The sequence below is a fragment of the Acyrthosiphon pisum genome, chromosome A1 (genome assembly GCF_005508785.2).
Source record: "Acyrthosiphon pisum isolate AL4f chromosome A1, pea_aphid_22Mar2018_4r6ur, whole genome shotgun sequence".
Taxonomy (NCBI): domain Eukaryota; kingdom Metazoa; phylum Arthropoda; class Insecta; order Hemiptera; family Aphididae; genus Acyrthosiphon; species Acyrthosiphon pisum.
This window is the reverse complement of record NC_042494.1, coordinates 122,045,425-122,067,759: the sequence shown is the minus strand read 5'-3', so window position 1 is coordinate 122,067,759 and position 22,335 is coordinate 122,045,425. Positions and strand designations below refer to the sequence as shown.

The following is a 22,335-nucleotide window of genomic DNA, read 5'->3' as shown; positions in this document are numbered from 1 at the left end:
CATATTGCAATATAATACTCACGCGTGCACGGCACCGATTTCGGATCTTTGGGTGACCTGTAGTATCCGGTGTTGCACCTGCACTCGGACATCCCCTGGTCGGGTGCTTTGCTGTGCGCCGGACACGGCTGACACTTGTCGTCCCCGACGCCGTATTTGTACTTGCCCGGAGGACAGACTGAAGAAGAGAAAGAAAAAAAACCACATTAGATAAACTGCGTCGCTCGTATCGTCATAAAAATCTGTTTCATCGCATATATATATATATATAGCATACATGCATAATAATAATAATAATATTAATATAAACGCGCGTTCGTCCCGTGTGCCACGCCTGCGGTTCATTAAACTCCCGTGCGCGCGCGTTAATTGCTCACTACACACACACACACACACACACACACACACACACACGTTTAAGCCCCTATTATAGTTCTGGCGGTGGTGGTGGTGGTAATAACTGCCCTGAGGGGAGAGACGGCGAGCGATCTGGAAAGAGAGAGATAGTGTGTATACATACTATATACTAGTATATTATAGAAGAATGATAGATGGAGTACACCGTTGTTGGCGTGTATTGGCGTTATATTAATAGAGACAAATTGTTTGTGGATGCGTTACACACACATACATACAAACGTGTATAACCCGCCGACCCCTTTTCGATTAAGATTGATACCCCTGAGGATCACCGCCGCCACCACGATATAAACATATATATAAATTCACGCACTATTCTGAGACCGGTGTATATAATGTAGACTACTGCTGCGATACAATATATATATATATATAGATAGCGGCGTAGTAGCGAACATTTATCACCCTGTATATAATAACACACGTAGTCGACCCGCCCGAGTATTGCTCGTACATATCCGGCCCGCGGGCCGTCGCATGGTTCGGAATATTTAAGTGCGACCACGATATACATCATATTATTATTATTATACGGCTATACTATATATTATTAGGTATATCGCTACCGCGCAATCCCGGTCCCCGATTCGACAACCTGCACGTTTGATTTTTGGGAGTCCAGTGTTTCGATTCTAATCGAGTCTCATCGCAGTCGGCATGAATAATTATATAAACCATTAACGCATGCATTATACGGAACTTGACGACGTTTATACGGATACCTATCAACTATAGTGTGCGCAATAGTGACGTTTCATTATTTTAGAATTTGAATAGATTTTTTTTCAATTGAAATGTTCACAACAATTTTCAAAAGTTTATTTCAGAGAGTTTTTCTACTATTTATATTATTAAGTATATTTTATGTAAAAGTGAACTTATAATATGGTTTGTGGTATGCTCACATCCAGACATCGATACACATTACGTGCATTTGTTAGAAAGAGACGGATGCGTGAGATGACGAACTCGTGGTTTGTGTGAGTTTGAGTGAGTTTCACTGCAGTTTATATACTTGCTACAAACAGGCGTAAACTTTATTTTTTTAATCCACCACGTACACACATATATACGTTAATACACCACTATATTGATACATTTGAACGGGCGTTTCCGAAGGCCAAACTTGTGCGCACTGCAGAAGTATATATTGTTTTTATTTTATACACACAACCGTACTTCAGTGTGTTTTATTTTTGGCAAAACCTCTCGCAGTGAGTATTAGAGTGTTTTTGGTGCTCTACTCTATATAAACACCATGACTTCGATTAATTGAACTCTAAAGCTCCGGAAACCAATAATTATGTAACCAGATAAAAAAGTTTTACATTGACGGGACGGGTATCCGACGGCGACAAAAACAAAATTAAAAAATGCTCTTTACAGCGCGTTGCGTATGATAATATTATTATTATATGAAACACGGGAGACGTGTATACGCAACATTTTACTTAATATATTTTTATTATAATCGTAATTCTCGACAAAGTTCGTCGTAAAATGTTGGACATATTATTAATAATGATATAGATAATATAATAAAGATAAAAATTCGCAACGACGCAACAACAAGACATTTTACGGTGTTCCGTTGGGAGGTGTTTAATATCTAAGAGAAAAAAACAAACACTATTGCTAAACAATTGAGCCACCAGAAACGCATTCTTATCCCCCGTCGTGGATACTTCAGCATAACATAATCATTCTCCGAAGAGCCATCAATAATTATGGGCGTCTACATTGATCCACCTGTACGGCTGCACCACTATAAGATTTATTTCACTATATTATAATTTATCTATAGAAAAGTACACGTAGACCAGTTAGACCGGCGACGCGACACAACAAAGTTTCGGAACGAGCGTTCCGAGCAGGGGAGATATATTATATTATATAGGCTTGTTTTAAGATGGACATAAGAATAATTCTAGTCCGTGTCGTAAAATACGACAACGACGGTATAGATACCACATGTAATTTTACGGACTATATTATTAATGTATGCTCATGGTTTTTTCATATACTTTACACGGTTTGTGTTTTATAAAAGCGGTATCCGGGTTTATGTCGCCGGTAAAAAATAATATCGTTATGCAGGTCTCGTCGTAAGCTCGGGAGTATTCGTACTCATTCCATAGTTGGATGTCATTAGTTCACATTATGATAGCATTATATCCGTTCACCTGACATCTTTTTCGTTCTATCGCGCCGCGTATAGACTTTACACGTGTATACCCACCGGTGTTTCCGTCATCCAGTGCGTCCGTATATAATATAATAATAAGTTCCGTCTACCTACGCGAAAACGATACACCGCTCGAGAGCGACGCACGACGATGAAGCGATTTCGCTGGAATCTCGGGAGAAGACGAATCGCGCGGGGCCCACGCTAGCGCACGACAGCGGTTTGAAAATAATAATAATAATAATAACGACAGCCGCACAACAACGTAACGGGGCAATTATAAAACGCGTTATTATATATTGAAATAATAATAGTAATATATTGTGCGCATTGTATTCGATAATAATATTCCGACATTATATATATGTATACTGCATACAATATACCTGAGCATATAAATCGCTTATTAAACAAACACCGACGGCGGCGAACACACTCACACGCGCAAGTACGCCGTCCAGCTAGTCCACCGAATCTGCATAAAACGCGGATAACGTCGATGAGAGAATAATATAAATAAACGAGTTAATGGGCTTTTTGGCGTATTGTCGAGCGAAGAGTGCACGCCGCCACACTCACACACACACACACACACGCACGTATTGCCGGGTATACTAATTAACGTTACCGTTCTAATCTTTATTTTTTTTTTTTACTTTAATCGAACCGGATTCTTTTTTCCTATATTATATGCATGTATAGGTACAAACAGCATCCAACGTCGATAATAATATGATATTTGTGCGAGAGAGAAAATATATTACCACCGTATAATATATACGTACATAAAAACGTATATAATATGTATAATAAATAATAACGCTAATAAAAATGCAGTAAACGTTCGGTAGGTACTTATGCATATGTATACATCACATTATTATTTTAAAAATGTATTTGTATGTACCTACGAGTAATTTTTCGAAACGATATCCGACAGAAAAAAACTAAACGCGCTAGCAGTCGTACAAACTACCTACTTATAGGGTAGGTATTATATTAATATGTATATGAAAATAACCATTTACTGTGCGTACACACAGTGCACCACCAGAGCTGGACGATTGTTAAAAGTTGGCCGGAGAGGTTTGTGTGTACATACGAAAAGAATTTCTTTTGAAATAACGATCAGATGGAGAATTTGCGATTAAACATTTGGCGAGCGAGACGAAAAATCGGTTTGTTCAGGTATATATATATTAAATATTATAGAGGACGCGATGCGCCCCACCCACGCCACTTTCCCTTTACGGGTAACACGAGATAACATAGTTTCCCCTTATCTCGGCTAATTATCTACGATTCAGTCTCGCGCGAAAACTTTGCCGGGTTCAAACTACTACACTGTCTTCAGCCCCCCCCCCCCGCCCCCTCCCATCAACCAATCCAGGACTTGCGACTGCTTGTGTAAATATAGTGCGACAAACGACCTTTGATATAATTTATAATCGCGCCAAACTGAATCCAGAGCGCTTATTATTATTATTATTATTGTTAAAGTAAGGCGAAGGAACTCGTCGTCGTCGTTGTTGTTGTTATCGCTATTGCTGTAGCCTGTATAATGTCTGAGAAAAGGATCATTTTAATTGGATTTCCGGTCGGCTTTTATACGAGATAACACGTGTACATTGTCTGCTTGAGCGATGAATGATGATACTCAAAAGAGGTTCAATAGACTTTTTAATTAAAAACCATAATTTCTCGGATGAGACAATATCCGTATTTATGTAAAATAATTGTAGGTATGCTATAATATACTCTCGTTATAAAATACACAACAGGCAATATTTAACTTAGTTTTTACTTTTACAGTACCTATCCAAAAATTTGACAAAATAATTTTGAATTTAGTAAAATAATAATTAATTATATGAGTATAATTGAATAGGTATTTACGAATTATTGACTATGTGAAAATAAGATCACAGAAGATAAATCAGTCAGATAATACAAGTATTAACATATTATACCTGCAGTTTATAGTTATATACAAAAGTCGATGTTTTTCAATATACAAAAACGTTGGACACGATCAATAGTGTATTTCAATTCTAAAGTATTACTATTTGTACGAAATACTACTAACATGACGGATGAATATGTAATATCAATTTAACAGCAGCGTATTTATGAAACGATGATATTACAATATTATGTTTTATGGACAACGTTCATAAAATTTCATTTTTGTTGAAATAAAACAACTTTGATCTCATTATGTGATCTTGCATGTCAATATGTCATGAAAAATATTTCCAATGAACACTTATTCTATATATTAAATGTTTGCACAATACTTACTTATACAAGTTTGCGCTTCTATGTCTGCTTCAAAACCAGCTTTGCACTTGCATCCACCTGACGGCAAATACCATTTTCCGTCTCCTTTGCACAGGTAAGTTGGAGCACCGCCTCCTACCACTTCAGCATTATCTACACATTTGCCTGTGGCATGTTCGATTTGGGTAAGTTCTCTAGCAGTTGGAGTAGCTGAGAAGTTTGCAAAGTTTATCACAACTTCTGGGCACACGATGTAATACACCTGCGGCAAAGTCCAAATGTTAATTTTAACTTAAAAATGCATACATATAATATTATACTACATATTATTCACGATATTATTATACATAATATATTAATTATTAGCAGTTACAGATATCGAAACAACATCAGCTCCATGCATAAAATTAGAATAAATCGGTTTGATATTTAGTATCAACCAGAAATATTTATACACCGGCAGGGTTTGCCGTTAAAATCTACTGCAGCAAAAAAAAAAAAACAAAAACGAGTAAAAAACGTCCATACTATTATTTTTAAGATTTTTATTATTCCGTTGATCAGCATGGGGTTTTACACATGTATATTGTACACATATTATGTAGTTATACTTTAAACAACAAGAAAAAACCATAAAAAAATCATGTTTTCGACGGTCCCGCAGCTCCAACCCACCCCAAAACGTGCATTTACAGACTTTATATTATTATATCATATTATATATACACATATATTTGTTAATTTTTATACGACTAGGTGGTATGCTGTTAAATAGAAAGCTATTTCTGTTTGATCGCTGTTGTTATCTTACATGGTGAATTTTTGTTATATTCATTTCATACTAGTATCTTTATAATAACAGGAGATGATAGAAATATCATCTCTGGAAAAAACGACGATTTAGGAACTTCATTTAAGTTAAATATAACCCGTAAAACAACAAGTTTAGAAAAAAAAAAACCGAAACGAAATGTTTATTTGCTCGTAAAATAAAAAAATTAGAATATATATATGTACGCTTTTATAGTTCTAAACATTATATTGTAAAGTACGAAATATTTTTGTTAAAAGATAAATGAAGGGGTATAAAAGTTATTGAGAGTTAGTGAGTCGATTAGTAAATAATAGTTACATATAGAGCGTGGAGTATACTTGAACAATAGACGTTGCTCATTCGATGTTAGTACATACTACCTACCTACGTCTCAAGGGGGTAATTTTTAATTCATATATATATATCAATTTAATAATATTAGACAGGTATTCGTTGCGCATGGTCGATGGCAGATGTTTTATGTAAGTATTTCATAAATATACTATCGTGTATGTATAGGAATAATTATTATGACGTAAGTCTAAAATGATGTATACAGAACATCTGTTTCTGGAATTCATGAAATCGTCACTTATAAAAGTTACTTTACTGTATATCATATAAAATACATTTAAATGGCATCAAAAAAGTTATTTTTTTTTTTTTATAAACCTTTAGTCGCCAATTACAAAAAAGGAGTTTCATTATGCGAATTAAAAAGTTTTCGGTAATTTGTCTTTCGAGATTTCGGAGTCTCTAGAGATAAAAAGGCTTTTACGCATTAAGAAACTTAATAATTACAGAAACCCTCTGGCTTAAGTATAAAATACTCTTTATAGGTATATAGGCTATAAATTATACAGGGAGGGGATCATGACCGTTTTAATGCATTTCTGTGAACTATACAAAACGAATTTACACACGCACGCACGTCGCACGTAAAGGTATACCTACGTCAACATTTGATCGATCCAAGTAGATTTTATTTCATTTAACATTAAACGAGTTAAATTCTTGCGAAATTACTATTGTACATTGGAACTACCTATTCTTGTATAGTAATAACTGATAACTTAAAGGTATTCATTTTTATTATTTTAATGCATATTGAGATAATTCGGAAATATACTTTTAAAAAATCTAATGATCAAAAATAAAAAAACAAACGGATTTTTATCTAAGTAGGTATTAAATGTTTTTTATTTTATTTTTTTTTTTTGGGTGAGGAAGGAATTTAACAATGCAAACATAAATTATTATCTGTGTTCCGTTTTGTCTGAACACGATGCCTAAGTGACATTTGTAGCAATCCGCTATTTTTTTTTTTTTGTTTTTCTGCTAAGCTGTAAATATCTCGGACAACTCAAACACCAGCCCGCGAGTGTATTTAGTTTCCATTGCCTGCTGCGGTGGTACGCGTACGTTATACACCGTCGTATTGTACAGATCGACCTTATCAAGCCGCGTTTATATATACGTAATCACGAATTCATATTTCGACGGATACTAATGGTGTGATATCTCGTGTCCCGTATAACGACGGTTTCTCCCTCGTAGAATTCCTCAGTGTTTTATTTCTCTCCCGTGTTTTTATTTATTCCACGACGAAATTTACGACCCGGTCCGCGAGACGTTACCGTATTAACGACAATAACTATAAATTCGCCCACCGGGTCTCTCTGACATAATTATTGCATCGCGTTCTCGTCCGTGTAGTCTTTCGCTTTTTTTTAACTCTTTTCTCTCCTTCATACTCCCCTCCCCTGTCCCCTCTCAACGGCGGCACCGCTGCACGACAACTATATAATATATACATATATATTATACCTACATTTATACAATATACGCGTATAAACAACGCAGAACCGTATAGACGAGATTTTGTTTTTCTAATGTGACACAATCTTACAGCATCAGATTTACAGGCGGGGGATATGATTAGCGGGGAAAAGAAAAAACGCCAGGCGAACAGAAAAAAAAACAGAAACACGAAAATCAAATTATATTTTATATAATGTATACGCGTGCCAAAAACCGGCGATTATGCGCGTGAAATATTATTAATTTTATAAACAACACCAACATCGCCGACCTTTCTAAATGATCTTGTAAATTGTAATCAAAACAAGCAACGGAGAATAATAACTCTTTGCGTTATGCCCGCATTCGCGTAAACCTAATCTTCTAACGTGATACGCCGGTGATAAGATACGACGACAATCAGAGGCATTTCGCATAATTGAAAAGAAGAAGAAAAAAAATAGGCACACAAAGTATGACAGTAAAAACGACCCGGTCTCTTTTATAATAAATTAACGTGCATGCAATTATTATTATATTATTATATACGTGTTATCTCGTCTTACCTTGACGGCCATGATGGAAATGCACGCACCCTGGTCCCTGAAGGCAAAGTACACTCCTTTTTTGGTAACTTTCACGGCTTTTGTCTCAGTATTGATCACCACTTCGTTATTAGCGTTGAACCTCCCCTCACCGGCAGCTATCCGACCTGTAACACACCATGTAATCATAAATATATATATTTTAAAATCGAATCGTTAGAAAAGTATGTAGGTATACTTTATAGATATACCACCAAACTATATAATATTTCGGACGTCGACATTTATATCGATGTATATAATATATAAATGTTTCGTGCGTTATTACCACCTTCGAAACAAGTGTTTGTTTCGGGCTAAGACAAAGAGATATAGATCATCAAAGGAATAATATCTATCTTTAGATCTAATATCCTAATATATATTGTAGTATTTTTCATCGCCCTTGTGAGTTCCTTTGATGAAGTGCGTTTCATCGCTAAGAATATATATTATATATAAACCATTCTAAAAATGTCAAAATATTTATTGAAACGTACAAAATAAAATGTATGCTAATTAAATTATGATTAATTTGAATATTGAATGATTACTATATTATAGTAATATATGTACTAGAGTGTTGTACTAGTGTTGAGTTTATCTAGATAAATATTCTAGATAAATAGAGAATATTAATTTACACAGTTATCTAAGATAAAAATCACCGTTATCTAGATGAATTTATCCATTTAATTTAATTTATTAAATGGCTTTTATTTATTATAATTTATAGGTAGACTATTAAGCAATTTATTAAGTAGGTAGTATTTACTAATAACTATTGACATTTTCGATAACATACTATTAAGTTATTCTATATTGCTACGAGCTTACGGAGAGTGCCATAAACCAATATAAAAAAATTTATCCGATAATTTACCTAAATAAAAAAAAAAAAATGTCATCTTTATCTTTATCTAAATAAAATTTATCTCGGCTCAACACTGACTAGACGTAACCTCACCTATATGGTTACTTATATATTATATAATATATATATAAAAACAATATTCATAGATTTATTTCGTGTTAAGGAAGAAATAATATATATATATATATATATATATATATTATCTATCTATATATATATTATTATCTATTATCTATATACTATCATTAATTAATACGAAAATTGAACGATATCGTTTATTTAGGTATGTCTTTTAAAACAACAATGGATTACAAAATAATTATGTAAATTAATATTTTTTTTTCCTTTTAGTAATGTATATAGAATCTATATTATAGATGCTCATATATTATAGTCATATTATGTACAATAGTATACTTCACGTGCACGCATAGCATAATTACGTATTTACGTATAAAGTATTTCCCGTTTTACTACGTTGGACGGTTTCAAATATTTTTTAACATTTCCTCTGGTGAGTTGTGGTAATATGCCGTTCAAGGTAATTACTTTTGATAATTATTATATAAGGACATAAAAAAATATACTATTGGAGAATACCGCGTACTATATGTAATGGTAGTGTTTAGGAAACGATAAAAAAAACTGTAGAAAACTAATCTTGCATAGGTAGATTTTGGATAATTATATAATAACATGACAAATATTATGATGGATACTAACCAACAGATTTATAGCTGTCGGGTTCCCAAGGCGGTGGTTCCCTAGTGGCCACGTCAAACTCATAGTAGAGCAGTGAAAACGTTTCTTTGCACGACAGCGCGTACCCCGGGAACAGCGAACAGTCTCGGATGGTAAACTTGACTTCAATGTAAATGAGATTGGCAAGCCCGCGCTCGATGAAAGGCGTCCACACCCAATTGTTGACGTTTTGCTTGGTGACATCGCACACGACGTACGACCGCCAGTTGATGCCCTTTTCAAAATTTATGTAGCTCTCTTCTACCCACTGGAAATTCACAAAAATGTAATTAAATAAAATATAATATATATAAAAAAAAGCACAATATATATTTATATTACACAGGAATAAATAAAGTACATATATATAGGACATAGGTACATCCACGTTATGTATATAATAGTATAGTTTTGACGATTTCCCTGGGGGTAGGATAATATATGTATAATATGTGTCAGTGTGTGTATGTGTGCACGTATATAACAAGGTTCTATTGTCCTGGAAATTTGTCACCACCGTCATCGCCAATTGCGATAGTAAATAAAAACCCCCATTGGGTTAATGATCCAACGACCCTCTGTGACGAGGAGGTGGTGGAGACTTGTGCGAAAACATTCCGAGCACGAAGTCCTCTTCTCTTCTCCGACGGCCTATCCGGATGAGTCACAGGGACCCACCTTCAAAGGCTTGTGCAAATAGTATATATACGGGGCAAACGCAACGTATTCATTTGCTTTTGCACACACACACACACACATACGCACATATATATATATATATATATATATATATATATATATATATACGTACACACGTACACACTGTGAATCATCCAAAACGTTAGGGTCGTAGCGCGCGCGAAATCTCATCAACTCGCGCGCCGCGCTCTCTCCTCCGACCCTTATGCCCCTCTACCATCCTCCACAAACCGATCCTGCTGCGGCACACTCGGTGTACGTGTCTATGGCGATTCGTCTTGATCGGATTTCGTCAAGCCCGACCCACCGAAATTGTTGCGAGCGCTAAATTTACATAATGCCCGTAGAGAAGAGACAGAGAAAATGAAAGAGAGAAAGAGAGTGAGCGAGTCACCGCCAGAGAATAAATTACACGAAAACGTGGGATATATAGTGTATAGTACGTTGGAGGCAGTGGCGGAGAAAACGGTCAAAATAAACATTGTAACTATGTTTTGGCTTAACTCCAAAGCGATGCTGAGCGATGCTATAGGCGGCCGGGAAAAATCGACATGCAAAAAATATTAACAAAAATAAAAAAGGAAACTGTAAGTCTTACAGATTTTTCGATGTCGTTCTTCGCCGTCGATTAATGCAAACGCGTCAAGTAAATATTTTTTTATGTTAATTACTGACTTAATTTTCTCTGGAATACATTATTATATATTACGGAAGATAATATGAACGAACGCTGACAACGAATATGAAACGGGAAAGTTTTTAAAACGGGCTCGACATAAAACTGTTTTATATATTTATAATCGTAAATAAATTTGAATAATTTTTTAAACCGCAAAATGTTTTTGGAAAATATCAATGCGGGGTGGGTACAAAAATCTACCAGATTTCACACTTGAGGGCACAATGGGCACAATTGCAAGGGACGACAACAATATGCACGCGAGTAAAGCGGGAAAATTCAGCGGGGAAAATAAAATCTCAAAGGTCAACTGAGACGTCCGGGAGAAACGATTAATGCGCGCATCCGTTCGAAAGGACTGCACACGATTTAGATATGAAACGATGGATTTTACCCCGAGCCACGAGACTGTAGTAGTGTAATATAACACATAACATTATTATATACGCATTCGGTACAACAATGGGTTCGGGTGATGCATGTCTCTGTGTATTATATATATTATTATTATTATACACACGGACGCAGACAGTGTAACTCGGCGGCGTACTAGCAATGCGCACACGATTATACCCTTGGGAGAGGAGAAAGCGCGTTTTTCGGCGTCATTAACACGCCGAAAACCATTTTTCGAACGGAGTGCTTAATGAGCCCAGAAATCTTCCACATAATTCAGTACGTCATTATGGAGCGCGGTTCGTATAAGAGAAAAAAATACTATATATGTGAATTATAATAATATATATATAATATATATATGTATAGGGGAAAAACGTAAAAAAGAAGCCGGTGGAGACTACGATGACGACGACGACGGCGACTCTATGGCATTCATAATTAGGGAGGAAACGCGCGGGTAGTAGTATAATATATATATATAATATAATACCGTACACACAACCCGCCGCAACAGATGACCGGCCGCGAAGAGATAGTAATTTTTTCTAAGACTCACGATAGCATTCGTATAAAAAAGCCAAGCGCGCGCGCTCATACACAACACACGCACATGCACACACACACACACTCACGCGCATAACTATAATGTGTATTTAATTGCCCGCCGCTGCCGCGCGCGTTATTAAAGTGCCATTAATGGGGCGAACCGAGACAACACGTTGCTGCAGTGCGGCTACCTCCTTTTTTTTATAGAGGTACGCGCGGCGTATTGCATACTTGTATTATTATTATTATTATTATTATTATTATTATCATATAATATAATATAATTTTTTTTTTACCGTGGAAAAGGAATCCGGAGAATATAATATAACCCAGCGTCGTCGATTTGTAAACGTCATCCAGGATAATTACATTAACAACCGGTAGATTCAATTCTAATAAGAGTTAGGTATATATAATATATTATATATTTATATATAATATGCATAATAAAAGTATATATAACATATATAATGACGGTATGTAGTCGGAGACGACGCGGTAAGGGTTTACATAATATATAATATCTAGCTCCCTACATATATTTATTATTATTATTATTATTATACATTATTGGTGGTCGTTCGCATGCCGCCGGTTGTAATGTGTGTGAGCGCGCGCGTCCACAAAGAAAACGTACGAAGAGGTAATGGCGGAAGCAGAAAAGCAGCGGCTACTTGTCGCATTATGCAAATGTCCACGTCAAAAGATTGCGGTCCACGCCGCTGCCGGTGCCGCCAGTGTATGGTTTTCAAAAGGTGACGCGGTAAAATGTAATTTATTCTTTTGGACCCAACGTGTAGATATGTCATTGGATTTAAATATACATACGCACACGACTATACTAGCGCATACGTATGTACACGTACTTCGAACGAATGTGCGCGCTGTCGTTTTGCTATTCAATCCCGTTATTCGTATTTCTATTCGATATTTTATTTTTCATTTTGTCAACCCAGCTCTGTCCAGTCTCATGTATTTATATACGTATATATGTATGGCGCGCACACGACCGTCAAATCAGCCTTAGTGGAACATGGGAAATTCAAAGTTCAAAACTATCACGAATAAAATGTACGTATATTATAGTAATAATAAAAAAAACACTGCACGCAGACGGCCTTACATTATATTATAATATGTATAATGTATAGTTATAGCATAGGTACGTGCGACCCGTCACCGTCGTCGTAGAAACGTCGTGTTCTAAGCTCTTTGCAGATTATGTCTAAAACTAAACGAAAAATAAAAACGTTTGTACGTGTATAGTTATATGCACTACAATCGAGATCTAGATGACCGATAAAAATCATATAAATATACCGCAGCATTTAATGAACGGTTCTTATGTAATATGCATTCACGTTGTATACCTGCATATAGGTATAATATGTTACAAACAATATAATATATGTATCCAGTATACTGTAAGTATAGGTATTATAATTTATAAGCGAAGGGAGTATAGGTAGGTACTCTCTGCTGTTTAAAATATACAGTAGTACCGATTAATGTGGAAAAATAGAATCAAAAAATTCTAGGAGTTAATATTGTTATTGTAGCGCACTATTATATACGTAAGTCGTATATCTATATATTATATATAATATATTGGACGATAATAATTCGGATTATTCGTGTTGTGGTATATACATTGACTTCAGCGATAGTTACATAAAAGGCATATATAGTTCGGGTCAGCAGACGAAGCCCGTCAACGGCGTCATTCGTTATTTGATAGGTACATAAAAAAATAGTATATAATAGAATAGAACAACTGTGTCCTCTTTAATGGTAGCACGGAAATATTTTGTCGGGTTGCGCGGAAAAGAGCATTTCGATGCTATCAGGCCAATTGGGTGGGGGAAGGGGGTGCGCGTTTTCCAGTTCAAAGAATATATAATATAGACACGATGACGGCCCTTACAATATCGCAATATACATGGTATATAACAATACAATATAATATAATATAATAATATATATACAAGTGCGGTGTGCTCGTGAAATTTCCATTTATTGATTTGTTCGCAGCGTAGTGAAGAAAAAAGAAAATTAATTAAAACCGACCCCGTTTTCGATTTAAATTCAAATTCGCCGCATGTTTTATTCACGGGAAAACGACAACGATTACAACGACCCTATATATATATTATATATGTGTATAAAATTATAAAATATTCTCTTGGAAATATTATTATTTAGGCGATGGGGTTGGCAATAAATGCATGAATGCGCGTGAAGATCACTGAATACACCCACTGCACAATTCGTATTCTACTACCAATGTCCAACACGTTATAAAATAATTATTGTATAATACGAGTGTACGACGAAAAAATTCTATTTATTTACGACCACTGGGTCAAAGGATTTAAGGGAGGGCATAACAATGAACAAATCTTTAAGACTCGTTGTGGCGGTGGATCATGGTCGAGTAGAATGAGAGTTTTTCGCGAAATTCTATATAACGTTTCACGAATAATGCGATTTCGTGGCATGGCAGCAGTACATTCCGAATCATTAAACAAGGGGGAGAAAAAAAGCAGCGATCGCGCTTTGCACTGCAGCATAGCACCCCCCGCGGGATCAGTTGACTGATGGCCAGCGATATATCCGAAATAATACGAGTAAATAACTCTTTGCCGATGTTCGTGGAAATCCGCGGGGTCCATGCTAGGGGTGTTTCGCTCATTAGCCGCGAGAAACCAGATATGCCGCCACCAACGCGGTCCGACAATGACAAAAGACAAAAAAACCAAATATAAAATAATGAAAACAAAGACCTCTGAACTGATATTTAAAAGAATGTTCTTGACGAGTAAACGACGGCGGGACGGAGGAGATCGACCGCACACTACCGTCGACCGCTGCAGAGAAGTTTCCCCGCGCGGTATATACAACGCCAGTATAAGTTTGCTGCTGCGGCCAACCCGATTAATTATTGCTCAAAAGTTTTGGCTCTGCCACCGCTTCTGGTTATATATAATATATATATTATATATATATATATATAAACGTGCAATAATGTTCTCTCCTCTCTGCAGCACGGCAACTATAATATATATACACGCGGCTTCACCGTCGCAGCTATATAGTAATCCGAAACTCGTGGGCCAAGCATGGGTCAGCGAGCTTTCACCCGATCCTTATATTTATGACCTCTGGTTTTTTTTTCATCCATTCCCAACCCCTTCAATCTTTTCCGTTTTATCAGTTTTTCTTTTTGTCCACAAAAATCACGTAAACCCGGCGAAATGAACGACGATTTTTCGCACAAAAGCGTTTTTACTCGAAATGTCACGCGATACGTGAGACGTCGCCGCGGTAACTGCGTTTAACAGTCATGCTCGTTGAAATTCAGCTGCGCAATATAACGAATGGCTGAAATATTTTCACCGTCAAGCTCAAAGCTAGTTTATATTATTTATTTTTATATAAATATGTACATTTGCACATTTATCAACTTCCTTTTAACCTATGATATCGAATACATATATTAATATATAGAGAGAACTGACGTTTTGTTGGATACCACCGGTTCTGCGTTAAACGTCTTTGATATATATATATTATGATATAATATGTGATATATTTTGTACGCAATAATATGCGCTAGAAACACCGTACGCCCCCGGTGCGTCGTGTTGTACATCAAAAGTTTAGTTATAATCAACGGCAAAAGTTATTGTACAACACATATGCCTAGATAAAAGTCCAAGTGTGAGAGAGCAGAAGACGAACTTTTGCTCGTTTAATTAATATTATATAGTTTCGTTATCCGATAACCGACTATATAATATTATTATATATACCTATGTAGTATGTTATAATATTATATTTATCTGTACAATCATACCGTATGCCGGAGTTGAAACGTTATATAATATTATACATATAAATTATTATATTAAAAATTAACTTTTATCGTCGTCCTAAAATGGGTAACTGCGAGTTTTATAACGTCTCCGAGTAAGTTTACAAACTCGCAAATAATATTACCTACCCAGCTACAACACACGTCTAGTATAATATACTAATATACGGCTGCCTATATGTAATAAATTATATTATGTATGCGCGTGTTTGGGAATTTTCAACGAAATAATATAATAGTTTACTTCGAAAATATCGTCATATACCAGCCGACAATATACTTTCGCATGTAAAACCACTCCGGCGGTCGCGAAAATGAATTTTAAACATTGAAACGTTGATACGAGCTATATCTAGACCTCTATATAATATTATGTACGCATAGCAGGGACCGGAATTATTGTGCGATCAAAAACGGATACACCAGACGGTTGCAGATTGCACTTTACATATTATTTATGGCTTGTCGAATGTGCACATATTACACATATTGTCGTCGTTGCACACACACACAACCACGACCCACCGTTGGAACCCACCACCTCGAGACGTGAAATTCGCATGATAATATAATATTATGTATATATATATATATATTTTATAGGCATGTATATATATGCAAATATATTCATGTATTCATCAGCGCATAGCACGCGTGTGCAGCAGTGTACCTATATCAACCGTCACCGGGTTTACAACTTCCTCGTCCGTGAATTTTTTTCGTAGCGTCGTTTGTCCCGCGAGTCGCGACCGCGTTCGGTACCATTACAAACACTATATTAATATTTCCAGTAGCTATAATACGAATTTGACGATATTTTCATGCACGCTGTTCGTCGACGAAGTACTGCAACGCAGGTAGATACAGGGATAAATAAGACCCTAAATTATACCACAGTATATCCATATACGATTTTATAACGCGTTTTACACCATAACGATATATTATTTTATGCGGACGGCGTTGAACATTCGTACAACATAATATAGAAATATATATTTTTTTACCTTTTTCGTCTGTAAGTTTTCTCTTCGTGTTAAGCAAATAGCGTGTGGGTTAGGCTAGTCGGCGGGGTATAATATGTATAATATATACGTGCGTGCACAATATACTCTGTGGTTTATATTATCATGTATCATCGGAAGCGGCGGAGGAGGCGCATCGTTATATCGGCGGTCGGTCGTAAAAGTTGACCGACGCGGCGGCGGTGGCGTACGTCATAAATATCGTGGCCGGCCATAAAAACTTGGGCGAATTCGATATTATATGTACGTACGAGCAGAGGTTTAATTTCCCTTATACATATATCCAACGCGTTATTATTAATGAACTCCCTCGGGGGTACGCACACGCATACATACGTAGACATGCATATGTATACACACATACACGATGCTGCAGCAGAGCGACGATCAAAGGAAAACAACGACGACGACGAAAACACGTACATAGTATACACTATACACACAGGCGCGTATATTATGTACTCGGTTTTCTCTGATACGGAGAAAAAATATCGACGTGTAATCCTTTGGGGATGTCCCGGCTGTAGTAGATACACTGTACCGCCTATAGTCGTGTGGTATTATTATTATTTTACGATGTAATATTATATATATATAATATATATATAGGCACGGTGTACAATGTGAAATCCGGCGGATCCGGTCGTCGCGTGACGGTTTATCGTTTTGCAGGAAAATTGACAAGTGGCAGCGGCGACGAAAATTTCGTCTCTGCTCGTTATTATTCGTATTATTGCACGTACATTTCATATATACACACCACAGGTATACGCCCTGTTTATGATGCCTGCGCAGAAAAGTACCATCGTCTGCACCCTTGTCAACAATCACGATGACTGCTGACACGAACAGGCTCGTTAATTTCGGATTTGCGTGCGCACACTCGATTTGTACTAATTTCGTCATCCCTGCATAATATATATGTATATTTAGTTACACTATACTGTATAGTTACCGTGCGAATGTTATACACGGCTGCGGCATATTACGTTAATAAATCTGAGGAATTAACGAGCCGACGATTTTGTTCCAATATATTGTATACATAAATATATATATATATAGTTATTATAATAATATTTGCATATAGACACGCGCGCGCGCACACGTCATATGTATAAACGTATAAGAATAGCTGCACGACACCGACAACATAATAATATATAAATATGTTATATTATGACGTATCGCGACCATTTGCCTAAAATATGGTTTAGGTATAATATATTATTATGTAGTCGCTAACCGTATTATCATTTTGTGCGTATTAATATCCTATCGGATTATCGAAACACGTCGAGATCTTGCAGACAAAAATTATGTTGTAAGAAACAAAATCGCAAATATATCCTCGATTTTTTTTTAACGATACTTTACTGAACAGCAGAAAATCCCATTATACAGTCATAATTGTTGTGTATTATACAACAAATTTAATGTGTATTATATCATATTATGGAGCTTAAAATTCAAACCGGCAAACTAAATAGTAAATATTATATGCCAACACGCCGTGCAGATGTATGTATATCGGACGATAAAATAACGGGGCACCACGATGGTTTGTGTTGAACAATGAACGTGTAATAATATTGTATAAAGTAGGTGTTACAAATATAATTTACAGGCGTTGTCTCGGAGGAGAAAAAAAACGATGTCGCGGTCATTTATTATTTTCATTCGCCGTGCGCGCATAAATACAATTATACATGTAAAATATAGATAGGTATATATATATATATTAATATCATATAGCATTCCCAAAGAATGTTAAAAAAACAAATAATGACAACAACTACAAAACGGGTAAAAAACGCTCATCAAATTTCTATAATATAATATAAGGAAGGAAATGATTTCAACGCGCCGCGTCGTCGGTGTTTGCCGACTATGATGATAATAATAATAACAATATAATAACGCACGCGCGCCAGTATGTGTATACATAGTAGGTATTATTATATATATGCGTATCCGTACGCGACTGAATTTTACGACGGCCATTGTGTTCGCCAATTGTTATAAAAGAAATTTCCGTCGCGTTATTTTCGTGGGTGATGAGAGACCGCAGGAGTCATTATAATAATCTGGGCGGCCGCGGTGGTCATTTTTTTCACTCTTCCGAACCCGGTGAATATTATTACATAGCCGTCATTGTTATGTCGTGTAATCGTCGTCGTTGTCTATCTTCTATTTTTTTCCACTCGTCTTCTATGCAACGCACACAATATAACAATGTTATAAAGTACGAGGCAGCGCATTGCGCGTATATACTTTATAACATTATTATAATGGTATACTACATCTAGTACACTACACTACAGCGTATACGGTACCTAATATGGCCTCCTAGATAAAAAATTATAATAATAACAAGCGACTGTACTGACGACGATGATGACGATGACGATGTTGAGGTGTGGCTCGTGAACTCGTCGAAATACGTTTCCAATTGAAAAGTCACACCACTCGGCCCGACAAAAAGAAATTGTTAATGAAATTAAACGGCCACTGCCGACTATCGACGAGATTGTACGATATTTTGAACTCGAATATATAAAAGGGGCCACAGTAATATCTAATTTAATACGCATAATGATAATTGTTTGCGCGTCCTATTTTCACGGTTTTCCTGCACGCACGCGCGCACGGTGTATATACACTATACTGCGATAATATATATAATAATTCTAAATGCGTTTCGTCCTGAGGGAGGCCTGGGCAACACGACGAACATGATGACGGCGGCTACGACGTCCACCGTACCGTGAAATGATCCAGAAAACCACAATCTATCTTTTGTCTGTCCAGCTGTTGCAGCGGCGGCTTGCGGCTGCGGCCACGGTTTTTCTAAACACTTTCTTGGATTATTATATTATTCGTCGCCATCGGCCGTACAAAAAAAAAACCTATGGCTCGATTTAAAATCCATTTCGATCAAATAATATACCCGCCTTGGCGCTAATAACCGGAAACGGTCGCGGAGGCGATGTCCGAGTTTTCTCATTTACCCGATCCGTCGCCCCAGGTACCAGCGCCCTAGCAGCACTTAACATTATTATGATTACTGCGATATATAATATATATCTACCTACATGTAACATGTATGTAGTATGTACCTCCTAATAATGTGTACGTGTATAATAACGACGCATTTCGCGCGTATGCCCATCACCGCCTCCGCCGACTATCGTTAGCGACGATTTCGTCACGAAAATATTTATAATTTAAAAACTTTTACGATGAAAAAAAATCAACTGCAGTTGTATAGACAGCGCGGCTCGCAAGGGGATAAAACGATTATTATGATCCTTTTCCCCTCCGTATATAATAATAATCACGACGAAATTTAACATATAAATGAACGAATTATCATATTTGTCTTTCTATTTATATATATATATATATATTATATATATTGACAACGTCGAGTCTACCGTCAATCAACATTATGATCGTTAACTCGTAAAATATATACAACAATGGTAAATAATGTATCTACTCACGCATAATATTACGAATAAACTGGCTACTGCACTACATTTTCTGCAGGTCGTATTATATTAATACATATCACATCGTTTATGATTAATTGTTTATATAAAACATTAAAATATTGTTTCAACAGAGCTGCCGCCTGTGTATAAACAAATTGTTTAAACTCTGATGTAAAAAAAAAATTAATAGCTAATATACCTTCAGAAAATACGTCCTGGACGTATCTGTTGTTTATTCTGGAAATGTAAGTGTTTTCTCGAGTTAGGTATAGGCGTATAGCCATTATACATAATCGAAAAAGCTGTGACTGAACAGGATATAAACGTATACGGAATAATATGTGTATAGAGTATGGATGCAGGAATAAATAGAAAGAACGACGGTGAAAAAGAATATAACATAAAAATGTATAAGAATAAAGACGTCCGAACGCGTGCGATTTGCGTCCTGGGTGTGACCTGAACTTGTAATGGTAATAATTCACCGGATAATGTTATATACATGTAAATTCGAAACGAGACTACACACACACACACACAGACGATATGCTTACCCCTTGTACTCCACTCCCACTCTCTTTCGCTTCAGCCTGATCCTGCAGTATAATATGCCCCGTCATCAGCAACCCCTTCACCTGCACACTCCCGCCGACGCCGTTGCAGTGTGTATTATTTAAGTATATGTATAAATGTTATTCTTTTACCTCTCACACGTATATATTGTTGTAGTCTGTAACAGAAACTCGCGCCCGATGTACATATATAGGTACGTGGCGGCGACGACAATATCGAACGCGCGGGGCACAAAAGGCGCGCACAAACACCGTTGTATAATGATCGTGTGTACCTATAATAATATAACGCGCGTGTATGCATATATGAGGGAAAAACACCGTAGTCGTGTATGCTAATTCCCCAGGCCACGAACGTATTTCCGTTTTGCCATCGGCGGGAATGTCAGGCCCGATTTAATTGACCTTTAACGGAGTGAGCGGTTCGGCGACGGCGACCCAATCAATTTTCAAAATGCCACGTAGGTTATCCTGCAGCTTATAATATTATCCTCCCCAATTCTCTCTCTCATCTCCGATTATTATATACACATATATTATACTTACATATGTATATTTTTTTTTAGCAAAACGTCCAAGAGTGTGTGCGCAGCAGTGTGTGTAGGTGTTGTGTGTATAGAGTAATGTTTTATCTGGCCATATCGCCGCCGGTGTGACGGTTTCTCACGGTCCAAATAAATCCTCTAAACAATATTTGCAGTATAATCTCGTCTTAAAAGTGCTGACTAATCTTTCCCGCAACGACAGCGGCTTAAAAACTATAATCAGCACAGATGACCGTAAAAACACGTAAACGATGTTGTTTTTGACACAATTTCAGTTTCATGACATTCATTCGAACATTAAAAATATATTTATTATTACAACCAACTATGAAAAGCAATTGTTTTCTTAACTTCAAAGTTTAAATTGAAAAACAAAATTAAATCATAGCGAAACGCGTGAAAATTATTAACAAATCGAGTATACAATTGAAAATGCTTCTTTGCAACGTTGAATTGAATTATTTAGGAGGACACTACAGTGCAGTAATTGGTTGTATTCATGTCTGCTGTATATTGTGGATATACGTGCGAAATTTATACGTTCCGTACAGTTTGAAATAGTTTTTTATCCTAGCTTTTAGATTTAATTGGATAATTTGAAAATTTAAAAAAAGTATGTTTACATGTCATATTGCAGGACTTTTTAAAATATTTAAGTTTAATAACAATATATACCTACGTATAATAGCGTATTGTTAATACACGTTTTGATATAATATACAAAATATGTATGGTAAATAAAATTATATATTATAACGAAAAAATAGTAATAAATCACAAGTACCAAAGAAGTTATTATCT

The 22,335-nt window shown here is 36.1% G+C and overlaps 1 protein-coding gene across 10 annotated transcripts in view; it reads right to left on the bottom strand.

The window, feature by feature from the left end:
* The window catches only part of LOC100166161 (ephrin type-B receptor 1-B), a 133,436-nt gene that overhangs the window by 15,641 nt on the left and 95,460 nt on the right, over nucleotides 1–22,335 (bottom strand). For 9 of the 10 annotated variants that reach the window (XM_029488181.1, XM_029488182.1, XM_008186260.3 and 6 more), the window contains exons 4-7: nucleotides 9,681–9,966; nucleotides 8,066–8,211; nucleotides 4,907–5,147; nucleotides 23–178 (exon numbers count right to left, since the gene is read on the bottom strand). In XM_029488181.1, the coding sequence (XP_029344041.1) occupies nucleotides 23–178; nucleotides 4,907–5,147; nucleotides 8,066–8,211; nucleotides 9,681–9,966 (829 nt within the window). The remainder of the gene's footprint in view (nucleotides 1–22; nucleotides 179–4,906; nucleotides 5,148–8,065; nucleotides 8,212–9,680; nucleotides 9,967–22,335) is intronic. The other variant, XM_029488185.1, reaches the window with a different exon arrangement.